The sequence below is a fragment of the Puntigrus tetrazona genome, chromosome 21 (genome assembly GCF_018831695.1).
Source record: "Puntigrus tetrazona isolate hp1 chromosome 21, ASM1883169v1, whole genome shotgun sequence".
In the NCBI taxonomy this organism is placed as follows: domain Eukaryota; kingdom Metazoa; phylum Chordata; class Actinopteri; order Cypriniformes; family Cyprinidae; genus Puntigrus; species Puntigrus tetrazona.
In genome coordinates, this window is record NC_056719.1 from 8,803,629 (window position 1) to 8,824,170 (window position 20,542).

The 20,542-nt window shown below is 37.5% G+C and overlaps 3 protein-coding genes across 4 annotated transcripts; 1 reads left to right on the forward strand and 2 right to left on the reverse strand.

Moving 5' to 3' along the window:
- Positions 1-1,220: 1,220 nt before the first annotated feature.
- On the forward strand, positions 1,221-4,516 carry prdx5 (peroxiredoxin 5). Its single transcript, XM_043221440.1, has 6 exons — positions 1,221-1,377; positions 3,093-3,227; positions 3,484-3,615; positions 3,752-3,790; positions 3,919-3,983; positions 4,091-4,516. The coding sequence occupies exons 1-6, from the start codon at positions 1,246-1,248 to the stop codon at positions 4,194-4,196; spliced, it is 609 nt and encodes a 202-aa protein (XP_043077375.1). The 5' UTR covers positions 1,221-1,245; the 3' UTR covers positions 4,197-4,516.
- Positions 4,517-4,710: 194 nt separating this feature from the next.
- Positions 4,711-14,103, reverse strand: nxf1b (nuclear RNA export factor 1b). 2 transcript variants are annotated; one of them, XM_043221428.1, is made up of 21 exons: positions 13,850-14,103; positions 12,860-13,082; positions 12,604-12,778; positions 12,399-12,482; positions 12,193-12,297; positions 11,973-12,053; positions 11,819-11,888; positions 11,641-11,729; positions 10,985-11,092; positions 10,794-10,903; positions 7,509-7,545; positions 7,287-7,358; positions 6,839-6,894; positions 6,642-6,749; positions 6,473-6,534; positions 6,063-6,178; positions 5,930-5,972; positions 5,637-5,709; positions 5,376-5,558; positions 5,217-5,277; positions 4,711-5,140 (listed from the first exon to the last, which is right to left on the reverse strand). In XM_043221428.1, the coding sequence occupies exons 1-21, from the start codon at positions 13,881-13,883 to the stop codon at positions 5,102-5,104; spliced, it is 1,929 nt and encodes a 642-aa protein (XP_043077363.1). In that variant the 5' UTR covers positions 13,884-14,103; the 3' UTR covers positions 4,711-5,101. The 2 variants fall into 2 exon arrangements, with proteins under 2 accessions (XP_043077363.1, XP_043077364.1); XM_043221429.1 differs by having other exon boundaries at positions 5,637-5,706; positions 13,850-14,102.
- A 366-nt stretch (positions 14,104-14,469) lies between these two features.
- bscl2 (BSCL2 lipid droplet biogenesis associated, seipin) lies at positions 14,470-19,753 on the reverse strand. The gene is made up of 11 exons (XM_043220726.1): positions 19,530-19,753; positions 18,445-18,990; positions 18,202-18,283; positions 17,840-17,983; positions 17,050-17,184; positions 16,824-16,921; positions 16,580-16,721; positions 16,417-16,498; positions 16,263-16,328; positions 16,068-16,133; positions 14,470-15,274 (listed from the first exon to the last, which is right to left on the reverse strand). Exons 2-11 carry the CDS (start codon positions 18,732-18,734, stop codon positions 15,075-15,077), a joined length of 1,305 nt encoding a protein of 434 aa, XP_043076661.1. The 5' UTR covers positions 18,735-18,990; positions 19,530-19,753; the 3' UTR covers positions 14,470-15,074.
- Positions 19,754-20,542: the final 789 nt, after the last annotated feature.

Below are 20,542 nucleotides of genomic sequence, written 5' to 3' on the forward strand. Positions count from 1 at the left end.
TCTATATCTTTATATATAGATATCTATACATACATATATATATATATATATATTTTTTTATTTTTTTTTTTTTTTGAAATATGTCAGTTAATCATATTATCATATCATATTGTCTACAGAAATTATTTTGTACTATACGTTCCCCCGTATTGGACATATTTGCTAACTGAGTGTTCTCCATGACATCCAAAATAATTTTAGGAGTAAGCCTGTATAATTATTTCCACCATAATTAATTAGAGATCACATTATTAAAAGAGTTATACATTAATCTCTCCAATTTAGACATATTTAGACAGATGCTTCACTTAATAAGTAATTTCGCCCCAGAAATATCACTGATGTCCATTGCGTTCCAAATTCTGGGCTCTTGGACAATTTTTTGGTCTATATATGCTCTGTAATTAAAACTTGCATTTAAAAAATATTATTACCTCCCCTAGATGTGAGGTCAGATACACTTGTCCACCATTAACCCTGCTTCCTATGCAGCCCTGCAGACATATTCAATGACCGCTTCATTCTGTCTGTCGGTATTTTTAAAAACCAGTTTGGATGTTAGGTATTATATCATCAAACATGTCTCTCAAGAGTGTGCGTCATCCTTGCCATTAAACTTTTCCTTTAATAATTGCATAACTGTAAACACAAAGAAAAAAACCCATCTGTCGCAATTACGCCATCATTTTTTCCAAGAACTAAACTCAAGGACAAATTAAACGCCCTTTCATTTTCATAAAATTGTCTTTCACCATATATTTTTTAAAACAGGAAACAACTTATAATTGAAAATAATACCTGCAAATTTATATAAATAGGCCTATCAGCAAAAAAGCACATCGCAGTCTGACCTTGATCTCAAGGCTTTTAATGGCTCATGCCAAAACTGCAAATCTCAGTTAGTAAGTCATAATGAAATACCAGCATTAAAATGTGTTAATAAGCAACCATTATTAACATTTTAAGAGTCTAATATTATGTTGACGTTTGATAGAAACGAAAAAAAAAGTCATTTTGGCCCCTTTTTACTGAAGAAAAAAAAACGACCTAATTCGCTGGACAGACAGCGAGGGTGGAGTAATATTTGGTTTCGCATTAACACTTAATTACTGTCCTAATACCAGTATATTATGTTTATTAGTGTAATAAAGTTAATTAGAGGCAGCCAGGCAGGTAAGAAGCTCCTTTGATGAATCCCTCGGTGTTGGGGCGGGAGGCGTGTCTGTGAGGCTGGATGAAGTGTTGATGTATTCTCTCAGTCTGAGCCGCTGCTATATAAACCCGATGATTTCCACCACGCTTCTACAGAAAGGCGTCCGTGCCTCCCTTCGCGTTAGACTGCTGCACTCCACTCTCAACACCAGAATGCCGATCCAGGTAAGAGCCGCAGCGGCGGGGCACCCGGACGCACATCTCGACCGTGACCTTGGCGCTGCTTTCGCCGCTCTGCGCCTAAAATAAACGCATTAGACGCTTCTGGAACAGCGCGGCGGCCATGAGCGTCTTTATTACGCGCGTTTCGTAAGACGGGCGCGGGTTATTTTTCAGCGGGGTTAGGATTTCGCGATGTTTTTTCACCTGATAGTTATTCAGATGTGTTGCTGGAGATCTTTTAGAGCATTAGTGGTGGAAGTAAACTATTTTCTTGTAGGCCTGACGCGCAACTGGAACGTTTGAAATCGGGAGCGGGTTTCGCGAGTATATGGCAACATCGCAACTGCGTGCTTGTCAAATATTCTCGATTATTTTTTTTTTTTTTCGTTGCTGAACTACTGTGCTGAGAAGCAAACTAAGAAGAAGTGCCGCGGGTTTAATGCGCTTGAGATTTATCCGACATTATCAGTAAAACATTAAAAACATTTAAACGGCGGACACGTATCATTTTTAATAGTGCCACATTCTGGCATAAATAATACTTTGAGAATTAGTGGCTGCGGGAATTACGACCAAACCCGACAAAAAGAAAATAAATGCTGTTTTACATTAGCCTAGGCTACATGTTATGATTATTAGGCAGCACTACAAAAGTAAATAATCTCAAATTCTGGAGCTTATCAATCATTGAAGTTATTCATAACATTGGCGTTTGTTGTAAATAAGTTTATCGTGTTACTACCTATATAATTTAATAAATTGCGTATTATCGTACACTAATAAAATTACAAAATAAATAAAGTGACAAAAAAAAATTCACTGCAATAGCGGAAGCTGCAGTTACCAGAACCTTGCTCTAAAAATATGCTAGCAATTACAGTGCATATTCAACTAACGCATTTAATGTTAATATTCCACTAACCCTAAGTATTACAATTATGATTCTTTACGGGCAACCACCATTAAAAACTGGTTAAAGAGAAAGCCAAGCGATATATCAAAGTTCATCACAGGTGCAACAGAAATGAAAAAATTACATACAGCAGTCAACATTTGAAGTGGATCAAGAAAGTTCCTCAAAGTTCCTCCTAAGACAAGAATGGGTATTGTTTGCATTTTAGGACAACTTTGATTAAAGGTTTTGAACCGCTTCAAATGTTGACTGCTTTATCCTTTTTCACTTCCAAGAACTATAAACATCCATTTTTAATGATATATAGGAAGGGAATTTGCTTTTGGCCAATTAAGAGGTTTAGCATCGCTTTTACTATTTTTACCGTATTTTTATTTTATTTTTTTTAACTGTTTTTTTATGTTAATAATTATTGCAAGAGAATTGCGCAAATCGCACAATTCCTCCAAAGCTGTGCCAATATTGAGTAGCAGGTTTACAAAACTATATATATATATGTTAAGTATTAAATATTAAGTTAATGAGTTAATAAAGGTGCTTGAGTGTGACTCATGACTTCTCAAGCATTAAGGCACAAGTCTTTAAATCACAAGAATTATTCAGTCAGGAGTCCAAATGTTTTCATCTTCTTCTTTATTCTCTGAAATTGTACAGTTTACTGGAACAGCTCTTGTCATCAGAGCTCTTGGTTTTGTTTTGCTGTGGCAGTGAATTGACTTACTACTAAATAATGGATTAAGAAATGAAGCTCTTTGATCAGTGTTTTACGATGCATTATTCATGCTGCCGTTTTAATTCTCTGCAGGTTGGTCAACAACTTCCAGATGTACAGGTGCACGAGGGAGACCCGAGCAACAGCATCTCAATGGCTGGGCTTTTCAGTGGCAAAAAGGGAGTGCTTTTTGGTGTGCCAGGGGCATTCACACCTGGATGTTCAAAGGTACCAACAACTTGTGTGAAAAAATTAATCTCATCCAAAGCTAAAGGTTCAGCAAAATCAATCTCTATGCTACTATCCAAAAACGTACTATGGCTCTGTACATCAATAGTTTTTTTTAATGCATATAGTATGCTTCTTTTTTTTTTAATAGCCAGACCTAAACTGCAACTGAAGCCCCCTATATATGTTTGTGTAACATGAGATTGCATGTGCGCATCTCTCGTCGTCTATGTAACAGCGACTTGTGTTTTCTCAGACTCATCTCCCAGGGTTCATACAGATGGCTGGGGATCTGAGGGCCAAAGGCGTGGATGAGATCGCATGCGTGTCCGTTAATGATGTGTTTGTCATGTCCGCCTGGGGAAAAGAGAACGGAGCAGACGGCAAGGTGGGAAAACTCTGCCCTGAATTACTTACCTGGTTTTTACTAAAACGCAGTCTAATTAGTCTCTTGAAGGATTTAGAAAGACAGACAGACTGACTGGAATTACCTATCGAGTCATTATACGAGTGATTTATTCTAGGTGCGGATGCTGGCAGATCCCACAGGAGCGTTCACAAAGGTGACTCGTGCTTTTGAAGCACTTTCATGTACTGAAATCAGGAAATATCACGGGATTAAATGTTATTATACTCAACGCAGTCCCCGTTCGACATATCTAGATATTATAAACATCTTTTTAATACACAGGCTGTGGATCTCGTCCTGAATAATGATCACTTGATCCAGGTGCTTGGAAATCTGAGGTCTCAAAGGTGAGACGACTGTGCCATGATAATGGCATGCGCTTAATTTTGCCTTAGTTTATATATGTGGCAAACTTTTCGCTCTGCTGATCCCGGTTATGCGTAATGTACTGCAGGTATGCCATGCTGGTTGAAGACGGAGTGGTCAGGAAGCTCAACGTTGAGCCTGATGGGACAGGCCTGACATGCAGCTTGGCCCCAAACTTTCTCAGTGAGATTTAAGCTTCTGAGTGCAACCAGGTCACGCCGTACAATCAGTCACCCTTTTGTCGTAGACCCAGTTATTCCAAAAACAGCGCTATGGAAATTCCCAACAATAAACAACACTATTGCATATTCTGTGGGGAAACCCACACAAGGAAGTAACTTTTACATTTAATTGGAGCAATGATTTACTGAATTATGATTTATGAATTATTGTGTTTGGAAAATATGCACAGGTTTGGCTGTATAACGCACAAATACCCGTTTCTGATGGTTATGTGTATAACCTAGTGTGTAGCGGTTACCTAAACAGCAATAAACATTTCCTCATGACTGCATCCAATTTGTTGTGATTTTTGAAGCATTACATTCATCATAATGAAAGCAAAATCATATACAGGTAGCTCTATGATGCAAGTATATTAACACATTCAGCTTTTTTGATAGACACGGTGTACTGAACAGTTTTATATATATTCCTTCTCGTCTATAATTCGCAGTAAAATACAACTCACTCGTACAGTCTAGTACATAAGATCATGGTTAATATTTATTTTACAAAACACAGCAAGCAATAAACAATTACTTTATTCACCATATCGGTCTTGTATTAGACATGACAACAGTTAAAACTAACGGAAACCGCTAACCGCAAAGTTAGGAAGACAAAAAAAAAAAAAAAAAAAAGAAATTCACATAGTGGGGAAATGGTTTTAGTGCCTTCCTGAGTTATTCTTTTCCTATTTTATTTTGCTCTGTAAACCTGACTTTGAGAAAAGAAAATTACATCAAGAACCTTTTTCTTCACAGTAAAGAAAAACTCGAAAAAGGAAAAAAATAACTACAGAATTTATTTTAGATGGGAAGAATTAGGAAGACCCCTTGCGGTTTATGGTTTCCATAAAACCTCCAACAACAGCACTTTATTTGACGAATGCAACATCTGGGATCTTTCCTTGTGCCTGTTAAAAAAAAAAAAAAACATTTTAAAGAAATGCAGGACTCGTGAGTATTAGTTGTTGTGGACCTTTGGTGTACCTTAAGGCCGGTGAAAATCTGAGCAGCCCTGTCAAAATCCCAATCGTTGTCTTGTAGGCACCTGAAATAAAAATTCGGACCGTGACAACTATCCATACTTATATGATCCTATTAACATATCTAACCAAAGCAATAAAGAACATGTATTGTGGTCCTTACTTCTGAGACCATTCTAGGTTCATGCCAGACTTTTGGGAGAAGGCAGAAAGCATTTCCTGTTGTGGAGCAGACAAAGTGGGCACAGGGCTGCTGGACGGTGTGGGGGCTGGAGCAACAAACGCACGACGAATTTCCTCCGTAGTGGCATTTCGAACGAAGAGCTCGTCATTCACAATGCACAGACTAAAGGGGCAAAAATGGTTATGATGATATGTCCAACAGAGCATGACGCCAAATGCATTTTTATACGCAAGATCTTACCCAGCATTTCCAGCAGGAACAGCAATGAACACACGGGAGAAGGCTCTGAATGAGTCTCGCGCTTTGCTATCTGCTTAAAAAAAAAAAAAAGTGTTGCGAATCACAAAAATCTCAGTTCAGAGTAAAGGTCCTTGTTCAGAGTCCAAAATATTCTGATGTATTAAAAAATTATTAAAATCATGTTTTTACACACTACTAAAATTCAAAGAGTTTGTTTTTCGCATCCGTAGCATGCATTGTAAAAACCAATGTGAAAACTTTCAATTGTAAATGACTAACTTGATTTTACTCACTCTCTTTGAAAACTCCACTGACCGTAAATGCCAACAATGTAGCCTGTACAAAAAACAAAAAACAGATGCAATTAGTACCACAAAACCATGTGAACACGAACCAAGCAGGCAGAAAACCGCAAGTCTGGCTCACTGTGTAGGTGTTGACGTCTACGATCAAGGACGCGATGTCATGTTGAGTTTTGGGAAGTTCGTTCAGGAAAGCCACCACGTTTAATCGCGTGTGTTTAATCAAACGAAACCGTGTAGCTGGAAGGAAACGTCACAACGTGTCACGATTCAAGATAAAAAAAAATAAACACTACAGTTGTGGCCACATTTATTACTTCTACGAAATTTTGCAGAATCGAAAGTTTTGTGAGGACAAGAAGTTTCCTGTGCAGGTTTAAATTTTATTCAATTTGCTCGCTCAAATTTGAGAAACAGAAAGCTGCTCTGGTATTTTGCCCAAACACAAAACTTTCCTGAAATATGATCACAGCTTGATGTTGAAGTTAGAAGAGGACACAAACTTGATGTAGATTAAATTAAATAATCACTTACTGGGATCGTCTTTCATACGCCTGATATTGCGACTGTCTTTCTGATATTCCCCTAAACTGCTTCTGCAAACAAAAAGATTGAGGAAATGTAAGAAAGGTTTGAAGAGCATGCGGAAGAAAGATTAGATTGTACCTGCTGGACAAGAGAGGAGAAAGAAAGTATACTGTACTTTGAAGCGTTTTGCAGGGTGAAGGGAATGCTGAGGGAGAACGCTGCCCCGTCATGGTAGGCGTCCAGCAGGGGCTGTCTGTCTCCTGAGTCATATATGCTGTAATACCTGGAGGATGAGACACATACCTGAACATATTGATCTGAACCATTTACATCTGCCGCTAGTGTGCTGTATAAAGAACAAAGAATACGTACTGTTGCAGGAAGCAAAGGATGATGTTCTTGATTTCTTCAGAGCAGAAGTAGCTAGTCTGTGTTTGAGGTAAAACAGAGGTTGAGGGTCTTTAAAAAAAAAAAATTCTCACACATTAAAAAAAAAAAAGAATGACCTCACTTTTTACACATTGCCTTTGAAACGTTCATACATCAAAAAAAAATTAATAAGGTTAGATTCAATGTTCATTTTCACATCTGTGTCAAGAATTTTGATAGAAAAAAATAAAATACAAAAAAAAAAGTACATTTAAAAAAAGTTGCTTGGGTGTATTTATAGCAATAGCCTTTTCTATGCACTATTTCCATCCAAGTCGCATATTAACCAAATCCCATCCTAACAAACCATACAATCAAAGGAAAACTTATTTCAGCTTTCATATGAGCTATAAATCTCCATTTTGAAGCAAGTATGGAAACTTGATCAAACCTTGCAGGGGGGAAGAGTCGAAGGAGCAACTTCCAAATCAAAGCCAATGGGAGTCGGAAGGACGTGTCCATCCTATTGTAAAAAAAAATTAACAAACGTGTCTAATAGCCAATTAAGCCAAAGAGCGAATGTGACCGCATCTTCATTTCTTACGGTTACCACAATTGTATGTTCGCAAACTAATAATTCTACACCAACAGGTGGACACTGTGGATTTCCTACCAGTTTGAGCAGCTTGGGGAATCGTTCCCGAACAGCACTGTCCAACAATCACAAAGAAAGAACAAGAGAGTCAACGTTAGCAAAGACTGCACGTGTGCGAATGACACTTTCCAACACAAACACAAACTTAAAACAGGGCCACCATAAGTATGGGACAAATAGGTAAAAAGTGATTCAATCAGAGAAATATTTACTTACAATTATCCATCAGGCTTGAGATATTGCAAAACTGTGGATTTACACATTTTACACATCACAGTTCAAAAGCTAGGGGTCGGCAGGATTTGATTAATGTGTACTCAGCACGGATGCATTTATTTAATCAAAAACAAAAACAGTAGTGTTCTAAAATAATACAATTGAATAGCAATAACTTCTATTTCAATAAAGGTAAATCGCTACTTTGATTGCAAAGCTGAATTTACTTCAATGTTACATGATTCTTCAGAAATCCTTTTAGTATGCTGATGTTGTGCTAATGAAACACTTATTATCATCAATGGTGAAAACTCAACTACTTACAATATTTGTGGATTCTTTGATAAACAGAACATTAAAAAAAAAAAAAACACTTTAGATTTTTTTTTCTTACATTGTATAATTTAATGAGCCTTTCTGAATATTAATTTCTTAATCATCTTACTGACCCCAAACATTCGAACAGTACTGTGACAGTTTAAACAAACACCATTCATTTCAACTGAACAAACAGTGAAGGTTTGTCGAATACTTCAAGTTTGTTTTTGTACTGTTTTGTACTTGTGTGAATGAAAAACGTGGATATCTGAGCCATGGCACCGATCATCCAATCACAGCCCTGTTCCAACTCCCGCCCACCCCCGGCACAGTACTTACCCATGCACAATACTCACCACCGGTGCCCCCTACAGGCCGAAACACAGACACACGCAGGCTGGCAAAGGATGGGGGCAGTGGGGTGTTGTGAGGGGTAGAGTTTGGTGAGCATTCACACCATCAATCAACCAGTCGGTCAGTTAGTATTTTGTTTTTAGCACATTTGGGAAGTGTACTCGGTGGAAAGGGGAGAGTTTGAGGTACTTGGATGAGATCTGACATACTGGTGGTTCTTTAAAAACTTTTTTTTTTCAGGCACTCGAATGACAAATGTTGGCAGGTTGAGTTGTTAAAGTGTAAACTATTCATTGGGTGCTTAGGTTGGGGCAAAAAAACATTTATAATAGATCTAATTGTAGTAAAGTTTAATGAGTAAATTTAACCATACACATGGGGGGGGGGGATGAACAACAGAAGAGAGTAAAAGAGCAGTTCACTGAGAGAAACCAAACCAAAAGAGTGCGAGTCAATACAATTGGGGTCACACATTTAAAAAAAAAAAAAAAAACAAACAAACAAACAGAGGAGCACAAATGTTGACTACTGAGCCTCTGCACAGATAATACAAAGAAAATAAATGAGTGCTATAAAGGTGTATGGGTTATTCATCCTAGTTCATTTAGACCCTACTATTAAATTAAAGAACGGCAGGGTATTTATTCAAACTATTAAATGAAGCTTCATTTGAGCCCAGACACCTTACGTTTCTAATTCTTATTTAATCATTTGTAGCCTATTTGATATTGAAATGAATATTAACAAACATGTTTCCTGTGATCCTCCTCCAGTATTTTCTCCCATTGTTTTGTCTTTGCTGAATTGACGATCAGATGTTTTTTTTCTCCAAAGTGCTCTAGGACGAGGATCATGAAAACGGTCAGTCTGACCAACTTATCCTCCACCTTTCTTTCAATACAGAAACAGAGAGAGAGAGATTTGCCTCTGCTCTCGTTATTCGTTTGGCGCCGTGAATAAAAGCTCACGTTTCGGAGCAGCGCTTGGCTCAAGGTTTCTCTTAAAAACCTCCCCTCTCCTTCTCCACCAGTGGCATCTCCTCTCAAACAACGCATCTTCTTTCTTCTCTTTCGTCTTCTTCATCTCCAAGTCGTTTGCTGTGGCCAGTTTTGCGGCTGTGCCTGCCTTAGGTTGTCCCAGAATCAAAAGGTGGGATCTTACCCGTCGTTGACTAACCAGCCTCTCACTGGCCACACAGCATCAGCAGTACATCAGGTGTTAGACGTGTGTAGGGGGGCGGGTGGAGGGAGGAGGGTGCCAGCATTTTAAACAGGTGGAGCACAAAAGTACTTAATAGAGCATCATCTCCAATGGTTGCTGTGTCCTTGTATGCCAACTTAATCGTCAGCATTCTGGGAGGTCACATGCAGAAGCTGCTGCTTAAATGGACTTTTAACTACTGAAGCATGAGCTAATGAGTTTTACAATATGCTAAAATGTTTTAGAAAAGTTTATTGCTGTGTTCTGTGCAAAAGCTACAGGGCCAACAGTGAGGGGGCAGAAAAAGGGGTAGAAAAAAAAAGCAAGAATGAAGTACCCGAGTGTAGAAACCATAAAGACAACCAGAGGTGTCGAAAAACTTATGCTCCTTACTGGATTGCCACTGGAACTCGAACAAGTAAATATCACTACCACATGCCTGATGATTAGTGGAACTAGTGGAAAATCAAGAGCTCATTGGTTAATGAAAAGAATACACCTGCATATTACACACAGGCTTCAATAACCATTGGATTCTACTTCTTCTTTAGAGTAACATGCAGTGATTGGGACAATGAAGAAAATTTAACATTGTTTTTAGGTGTAAAACAAATTAGGGAGAGTTTCTACCGAGAACGTCCTTATAAAGTGTTACGTCAGACTCTCTCCTGCCAGGGAATAATGTTCCTCTCTCTTGCTCTCAAAAAATAAAAGTACAAATTCAAAGTGAACCTCAACTCACAAATCTGAAACATTCAGCACGCAATACTTTTCTCTTTCTAATGACTGCCATGTTTTCAAGGTGTATTTTACACACCAGTTATAGAGCCATTAACACCCCCACTCAGTTATTTTTTTAACTGAACTATAAGGGGTACGGCTTTGCATATGTTTGCATTGATGTGCATATGGGCACAGACACGCACAACTACTGTTTCAGGCCTGAAACATACTCTACGCAAGTACGTGAACGCAGACGCTTCCGAGCATGAGCTTGCGTGTTGTTGAACACACCGCAATTCATAACGCAACGCACGGATGCATTGCATTCTACTAGATTACGTAAAGTCAATCGGGTTAATATCTATAGCTTTAAGAGCATGGAGGCTTGTTACTGCTGAATAATGTAGGAGCGCATGTTTCAAAGTACTGCGCTTGATATTTATGTACTTGTGTACAGTATTTTTCTGGCAACAAATGGCAGAGAAGACTAACCTGACATAGTCAGCCTGGTTCTTGTAGTGTCCACCTAAAGGATTCCCCTCCAAAGAGAGCTCCACCAGCTTCAGACCCTTCAGTTTATCAAGCTCTCTCTCAGTCTTCAGCTACAAGACGATACAATGACACATGATTGATAAGCCTAAAGGAAACAGTAAATCAATAGGTGTCAGAAAGCGTAATTCTACCTCATTATGTGACAGATTGAGAATCTTCAAGTTGGGAACTTTGTTGACAATATCTGCCAAGTCATCCAGCCTGAACAACCGGTTGTTGCTCAGGTTCAGACAAATTAGCTGTGAAAAGAAAAAAGAAAAATGGGGTTTTTTTTTTAGATCACATTTATAAAAAGTTCAACAATGTACACTAATGCTTTAACTGTTGGTTTGAGAAGACTTCTAATGTTCATGAAAGAAGAAACACTTATGCTCACCAAACCAGCATTTAACTGATTCAAAAAATACAGTATAAACAGTAATACTGTGAAAAAAAAATTGTAATTTAAAATCTGTTTTTTTATTTTAAATGATTTACATTTATTTCTGTAATCAAAAAGCTGAATTTTCAGCAGCCATTAATCCTTCAAAAATCATTCTAAAATGCTCATTTACTGCTTGAGATACATTTATAACAAACAGATGGGCTGCTTAATATGTTTGTGGAAACCATGATCCAGGATTATTTGATAAAGTTCAAAATAACAGATCATTTGTTATGTTATTAATGTTTTTACTGTCACTGTTGATCAATACAATAAAAAAAAAAAAAAAAAGGAAAACTCCTGACTGACCCAACATTTTTAAAACTTGGTATATGCGCTGCATGCAAAAAAAAAGTAATGTACCTCAGGAATGTTCTCCTCAATAATTTTGATTACCGCCAACATGGAGTTCCTCCGATTTAAAGTGACCTCAATATTTTGAGAAACCAAATCTGCCAGAAGACACAAACATTTGAGCTACATCAAGCTGAAACGAATAAATGTTTTTGTTTGGAAAAAGACGACTGCGTGAAAGACCAACCTGGATCGACTCTGATGTTATTCAGATCAAGAGCTTGCTGTGACCCATCAAAGCGTTTAGCCATGCATTGCTGCAGAAGACAGTCAGTTATTACCCATAAATGAAATTAATCAAAGCATCCTCTTAAAGTTTGCTGCAAGAAACAATCCTTTACCTTCAAATGCTCCAAATCCGCAGCCTTCAGGTCAGTGTGAATCAAAGCAGGCGGTGGGCAGCTGTTCATAATAACAGTCACCTATCCATCCAACAGAATTACACACTGGTTAAACGTGACAATTTTTAGTAACTACAAAAAAAGAGGCAACTAGATTGATGACTACATGAAAGTTCTGCCATCTTTCAATGTTTATGATGCATTGCAAATAAAGTATTACCTTATAGCCATCTTTGTCTGTTATTTTCCGTGACACTTTAAACAAAGCGTTAGCAGTTGTGGAGTCTTCAACATAAAACTGGGCCTTGTTGCCATCAGTGTGATACTACGACCAAAAAAAAGACAAGTCGGAGGAGAATTAGCAATGGGACATATTGGTGCTTTTCTATACTCATGCTAAGAAAATGCATTTCCGTGTAGACTTACATGAACAGCATGGAATGGCATGGAACAGACGCTCTGAAGCGAAGACAAAAGCCATTCTTTGTCGTATTTCTTTCCAAAGGGAATCTGTGATAAAGACAAATCACAAAGCAATATGCCAACAAGGTCATGAGTGTACTTTAAATCAAAACGTTCATTTAAACAATAACTGCTTAATTCATGCATTATTAACGTTTAATGTACTAACAGTCATTTTAAACCAGTTCTTGCGGTTTCCATCAGGACCACCGCCACCTCCACCACCACCACCTCTGCCTCCATATCGATTGCCACCTCTATCGTCATTTGCCCCTCCACCGCCTCCACGTCCACCTTTGCGATTGCGCTCATCGCGACGATTCTGTGGCCGGCCATATGGATTGCTGAGAATAAAAAAAGTCTTAAGCTCTGAACCTTAATGATTATATAAGAAAATAAGTACAATTATGCCCCAAAGTGCTCACAATCTGCGCTGGGCGCCACTGTCTTGAGGACCTTCTGACATGGTCACATCTCCATCATCATCCTGAAGTCTGGACCGAGGACCAGGGCCTCCTCCTCCTCCTCCTCCACCATGACCACCTCGATGCCTCGGTCGAGAAATCTGATCGCTGTACAGGGGGGCTCTGAAAGGGCCTCTGCCTTTACGGTTACGATGCTTTGGTCCACCAACACGGTCATCATGCTCTAAACCATGGAAGATGAAAGAGTCAGAGGTGCGAAAACAGGCATTTAACACATACATGTGACACAATCCCTGTAATCACACAAGTGTTAATGGGCACTGCTTGGAAGCATTTCACGTCACGTTACCTGTGTCTCTTAAGAGATCGCTGCTCTAACAAACTATAGAATGGAATATATTTACTTCTATTTTAAAGCTTAAAAAAAAAATCCATAAAAAACGGCATTTCCTGAGAACCATTCCGTAAGTCAATCTTTAACCAGATGTTAAACACTGTCTGACAAACAAAAAAGGCAAGAGATGAGCTTAAAAAAAAACTCTGCAATTTATCATAAGGCTCCTCTGAGGTTTTATTATTTGTATGTATATCTCGATATTATAGCTTAAAGCTAGCCAATATTACAGCAGTTTAGCGTGACCTAAACGCACATTACCACCATGTGGTCAGTTCACTCCCTCAATATTCTTTCCCCAACATTTCACAAAAACCACAAATATGATAAAAATCAGCTTTCCGTGATGCGCCGACCGTTTGTCCGAACTGAACGGCTAACAACGAAAACACACCACGCACATACAAAAACAAAAGCTAGCTGGATAGACGTCGCTTATGTAAATCGCAGAGCGACGTTACACGCTCACACACGACACGAGGGTTAAGAAAAACGGGTGTCGAGAAGCAATAAGATGCGAATAAACTTAACCAAACCTTATTCGCATCAGATAATTAAAATGGAGGTGAGCGCTTTCGCCAACGGCTCAAACTTACCATTATAGTAGCGCGAGTCGTCCGCTGTCGCCATCTTTTAAGAAGGCTTTACGCTACTTTGAATCTAAAATATAGGACTTCCGATCGTTGTTTTCTTATTTTTAATAAAAAGAAATCGAGTGAAAATAATATAAACGCTCTGTAGGCGCGCAAGATCGGAAGAGATCCTTTCTTGCCAGTGCTATGTGGGAGAAAAACCTCTTAAACGGAGCTGCGCCACGTTCTTCTTCGAATACCCAGAGGAGAGTTTACACAGCACTTCACTATTGCCTCCTAGTGTTGAACAATAAAAGATTGACCATGGGTAAGCTATTGCCTTCATGCTTGATTTATTAAATGAATCAAATAAACATATAAAGTAAACTTAAAATTTGAACATTCTTAGTTTCATCCTGGTTTACTCATTAAAGCAAATATACCACGAAATCTTTGGTTAGAGTGGAAAAATAGGCATGAATTTAATGAAATAAATATAAAAAAAAACAATAAAAATAAAACAAAAAAATAAAAAAATTGGAACATTATTTATATAGTAACAGTAATAATAAAAATAAAATAATAATTAATTATAAGAAAAGTTAATGCTAAAATTACTATTATTATTATTATTAATTTATTATTATTTGTATTATTATTATTAATCTAATTATTATTTATTGTTTGCCACATAAATGCCACTTCAGATTTTTTTTATAAGAAACATGCTCCTCTTTAACAAAATATGTTTTTACATTTTCTGCAGTAAAATAAGTGAAACTGATGAAACAAATTATACAATATTCCAAGAAGTTGAGCGGAGCTGCTTAGCCGTGGTAAAGATTTTTGCGAGATACATCACAACACAGATGAATGCAAGGAAAATGGATAAAACGGAAGTGTTAAAACACTGTACACAATTACAGTAGTTACACTTTGCATGCAAAACTGACAATGTAACAGAACCGCAGACAGGTTAAATCACGACAGGACCCTAAAAGTGACCTTTAAGCCCTATAGTAGGTAATCATCTAAAGGAGAACAATAGCAGCAGAGCAGGAAATTGTCTGTAGCTTTACATCGGCTCCACGAGGTAAACTGGTTTTCAAATGCATCAGAATTTTTTTGTTGCTGTTGTCGAAAAATGCACTGCAAAAGGAATGTCTCAAATATGCTAGCTATGAGTCATGTAATGCGCTTTAATGTAACAGAATGCATGTGCGTTTGAGGTGGCTACAGAGTTTGGAGCTCAGAGCCTCATCCAGGGTCCATGCCTTTGTCTAAGGCTGGTGTCTGAGGACTGCGGTTGGTTAGTTTCTTCATCTTGAGTCCCGTTTCCCATTCCTGCTGCCCTCTGCTCAAGATCGGGATCCTCCTCACTCAAATGAGTCTCTGCGATATGAGGAGCCTCAAGGAAAACGGGAGCTTCATCTGTCGAGGAGTCCTGAGCTGTTGAAGAAAATATTAACCAGTGAACTGTATTTCTATCGTGACAACTCCATAACATTCTCCTGAAATACTGCTGCGCATATATAAAATAACACCCTTAACATACATGATTCTTTATACAGCGGAACTATACGCGTGGAGCTAGGGAAGATGAGTTAGTTTTCTGAAGCATGCTGCAACTGCTTCGGCAAGAACTAGCCAAGTATTTGAATGATAAACAGAAAGCTTATTAGCTGCTGATGTGAAAGAAACCATATGATGCGGCATATGATGTTGTCGTTATATCAGATTGAGGACTGCACTATATAGAGTCTCATAACAAAATTTTGAAATGCCATTCAAAGTTTAGGGTCTGTTTTTTTTTTTTGTGTTGTTTAAAAAATATAAATAAATCAGCAAGAATACATTACATTGACCAAAACTGAAATACATTTATAACGTTACAATAGATTTCCATTTTAAATAAATGCTCTTCTTATGAACTTTCTATTCACCAAAGAATGCTAAAAAATTCAGCACAAAATAAGCCTTTTGGAATGATTTCCAAAGGATCGTGTCACATTGATGACTCGTGGATGCTGAAAATTCAGCTTTGCCATCATAGGAATAAATTAAATAATAAAAAAAAAAAACATTAATTGTAGTAATATTTCAAGACACAAAAATTACAGTTTTACAATAATATATATATGGAACAGTAACTAAATGCAGCCATACTGAACTTAAAGACTTTTCAAACATTCTTACAGTGTTGTGATTTTATTCATCTTATCTTTTAAGCTTATATTTTTACCAGCTTCATCCTCTTGCAGGTGATTCAGTCCTTCTGTCCGAAGCACACTAGGAGTGTCCAGTTCACCTGCACAAAACAAACATGATTGTATGATTCTTCACTGACATGATCGCTGCATTTATTGAACTAATGCGAATATAATTGCCACATAAATCTACTGCATCACTTTCATCACATTTGCACGTTCTTACTCACCTTTGTTACGAACGGCTTGTTTTGGTGGATCTGCCGCTTCACTGCTATCTCTTCCATAAGTCATTGCTGAGAGACGGAGGAAGAATTGCATGTTATTGACTGATCCGTTTGGCTGATGTGATTATGCGTGTGTGTGTTGTAGTGTTGCTCTTACTAGGAGTGCTGGCGGATGAGTGCATACGTTTACGTGCTTCTTCCCTCCTCTGCTGAAGTCGTGTCGAGTCTCCCATCATCACCTATGTATGTGAACGGACACGAATCCAATGGAAGTGCGATAGCATGAAGGTTAAATAGATGAGGCAGACAGATGGTCTTACCTTCACTCTGACCTGCTCGGGGGGATAGAGCCCTCCCCAGATGAACTGCAGGTAGCTGAAGAGCAAAATGACACTGAGGAAGGTGAAGTTACTCGCCACCCCAACAATTGCAGACATCACAGGGAAATTATAAAGGAGGTATCTGTAGCAGAAGGGAAGAACAAGGAGTAAGTCTTGAGCTGAAAGTGAGAAGCATCACCACAAATAGTCAAATAAACTGATTAAACCAAACCACGGCAAATACCTAATGCCAGTGAAGTAGGCATGGATCCTAAGCTGGGCAGAATAAATCTGGACTCTGCGGGACTGGATCTCGATCACGGCACCAACAGCAGGCTGGTACTGTGAAGGACAGATCGATATAATGTACAAACACAAATTTTAGTTTTAGATAGGAACTCTTGGTATAAATAATATAAAAAGGCGTCAATGACAAGTTTGTCAATCTTGTTTACATTTTACAAACTTACAAGGTCTGATTTGAAATCTGGGTAGAGCTCCACCTCGATGAGCTGTTTCTGCTCAGACACACCTGTGAGCAGGAGGGGTGAGAACAGCAGCGTGCTCAAGGTCTGCAGCAGATTAGAACGGTAGTGCAGCATCGTCTGATGAGGAAAAACAAGGAGCACACAAATAAGAGGCAAACGGCCATGTACTGACAGCTACTGTAACATAAAAGGTTGAACGAAAGTAGCTTTGTAAATATCAAATGTGACTTTAAATCAAACTGAAGACGGACAGCATATCCCACAATACTAGATGCTTGCTAAGTGCATCTAAAACCGAAAAAAGATCAGTGAAACTAAGTGAAAGTTTAGGGGTTTTGTAGAGTTTTAGAAGCACTTTTTTTTTTTTAAATGTTTTTGAAATACATTTCTTAAATGAGACATTGCTAAATCAAACTATTAAATTCTTTCAAAAATAATTTAAATTGATTGTGCATACACATTTTTCCTAATTGTATTTTTAGATTATATTTGCCATCATATAAACGTTATCGGTAATAATATAAATTAAATAAATTAAATCTTTAGCTAATTTTAAATACATTTTTAGCAATTAATAAAACGTATCACATTATTGGTATAAATTTAATATTATTAAAAGGCTATTGTGTTTATTAACAGCTGTCTTAACAACCAAAACAACATAAACAAAAATGAATTTGATTTGTATATGATATAATATAATATAATATAATATAATATAATATAATATAATATAATATAATATAATTTAATATGAGTTGTATGCACTCACTGAGCGGGCCACAGACTGAACTACTGTCCCATGAGTGGTATAGTAAGACATTTTGACCATGAACATGCCAAGCTGTTCATTAACAGGAGATTCTGGCATTTCCAGCTCCAGAGAGATCCTGTAGGCCTGACCAGACATCATTACCTACCAGAAAGAGTCAAGAAAATAAAACTGGCTGTAAATGTAAACCTGGACACATTAGGTATACAATACAAAAGTATTACATTTTCTTGCGCATAATTAACAGAGCTGTTAGATCATTTTAAAAGGACATTCACTGCAAGTATAATTATCTAATTTTATAAGAACCTGTAAAACTTGCAAATCATTTGTGTATTTAATTATAGTTATAATTTGTCTACCTGGTCTTTTCCATTCTTCAAAAGTGAGATGTTAGCCATGGGGAAAGAACAGAGGACTGAATCTGAAGCATCACAATCTGTCCTGTAAGAGAAGAAACAGAGGAAAGAGGAATCAACCACAGTGCACTACTGTTGGGAGTATTTGTGCATCGGACCAAACTAATTAAGAACTCAGTCGTGCGCACACAGGCCATTGTAAAAACAAGACAGGAATGTTCCCGATCGGTCCCGATATGTCTGTACCTGTAGTAGAAGTGCACTGGTGTGGAGAAGCTGACACTGGGCATGTAGGAATAGTAGAAGCTTCCATACAAGAAGATGGAGACCCACAGAAGAAGCACCAGGACGCAGAACAGGATAGCAGCCCTTAGAAGAGTCCTGCGAGCTCTTAGAAGGGTCACCGCCGCCACATCTTGGAGCCAAAGCAGCAAAGGCCCCATTGCTGCACCCATAGTGGGCAATCCTTCACTGTCACGCTGTCTGCCCGTCAACCCCCCCACTGCAGGCAAAGGGGTCTTTCCCTCTTTACTCATGCAAACCACTTCAAACGCTGTCCAGTAATACGTCACTACATCTAATAAATCTTGTCATCTATAGGCAGAATTAATAGTTTGAAAATAGAGTGGGTTAGAAGGTCATGACACAAATTTGACCAAAGTCACATTTGGATCTAGTCGTCTTTAGACCTTGATCTGTGACTAAAGACATGACATGCCGGTTTCTTATCTGACGGTATAAATCTGCTTTTCCAGCTTTCTTCTGTAATAGTCGATGAAGTCACAGAGTGCCCTAAAAAAGCAACACAAGAAATAATTAAAAGCATTAATTATATTATAGTTGCAGAGTAATTACAATTATAAACACCTTAATTAACATAGTTATACTTTTTTTTAGGATGAAGGCATGAGAACTAATCCAAAACGAATCATCTCATAAACACCTCAGAATGCTAAATTGTACTTATATAGGTATATGTAGTCGGACAGATAAAAAAATACTTTTTTATACTCTCAGATTTCTTATCATTTTAGGTGCAGCTTAATGTAAGCACAGCTTATACAATCTATGTCGTTCAATGTGAACTAGAAAATATAATAACTAATGAAGCATAATTGCACATTTGACTATAATGCGGTAATATAGGAAATAACGAAACACCAGAATATGCCCTATCGTTTCAGCTTGTCCTTTACAAGAAATAATACCTTTAAACAAATGTATAGTCTCTCTGAACAGTACGGTAAGTGCCTTCCTTCCGTAGTTTTTATCTTACTATGATATCTTTATCAATTAAGTGCATTATATTGAAATATAAACAGCACACGCACCTTCTTTAATTTGACAACACGCCATGGACAAATAAATATTTCTGCTTCAAAATACACTGATGAAAAACTCCAGTGGACCGACCCCTCTCCTTTCCCTTCCTTTCCTCGGTTATGTGCTAGAGTGACGCATAATTTATGCATTTCAGGGCAGAGCAATTGATCTCTAAGTCATATTTAATTAAGAAAATGAAACGAACGCTTGTCGCTTACTATCTACAGATCAGAGAAAAACAACCATCTGTTTAGCTCAGTGGCGCCTCTGCTGGTGTGATAGTACGGCAACAGAAGAGGTACAAAATACAAGGTGCGCGACGCGTTTGCAAATCTGCAGAGGTGCTGCTTATGCAGTGCTGCAATTTAAAACATGTAGTTGCTGTTCACACGTACTGTTACAGAAAAGGTTAGATTTTTTAATTTTTCAGATGCTTTTCAAATACTCAAATAATGTATCTTTCTATATTGCAAGAAAAGAAATGACAGGACAATAAAACAAAAAGGAAAGTACAGTGTAACACAGGCTAAAGAAATTAACGAAATGCAATAACATGACCCCTGATGTAATTAAATTTTTATGAAATTCAAATATACGGTAAAAATGCCGTTAAATTAAATGTAATTTTTATTTAATTAAATTAACACATTCAATTGTCTAAAACCACATATTTTTGTTGTAGGAAGACACCTGTTTTGGAGCAACCATTAGAAATTTGATATTCATGACTGAAAAAAACATGTTTTATGTAGCTGTAATAAGAATAATAGCCTAATAGTAGTAATAGGCTAGTGGTAGTAAAAGTTACAATTAAAGTATTTAATTCCTTTTACTTGGATACACCACTTGACGTTTAAATAATTCAAATTCACTTTTATAGAAAATGGTATAAACATTTTTTAAATGTATAAGGCCAGCATAAATAAAACACGTTGCATTTAGTCTTTTATCCTCTAGGACAGATTGTTTGGTACTGAACCAAAAAAATCGAATTCATTTTAATGTAGCTAAGAACCACTAA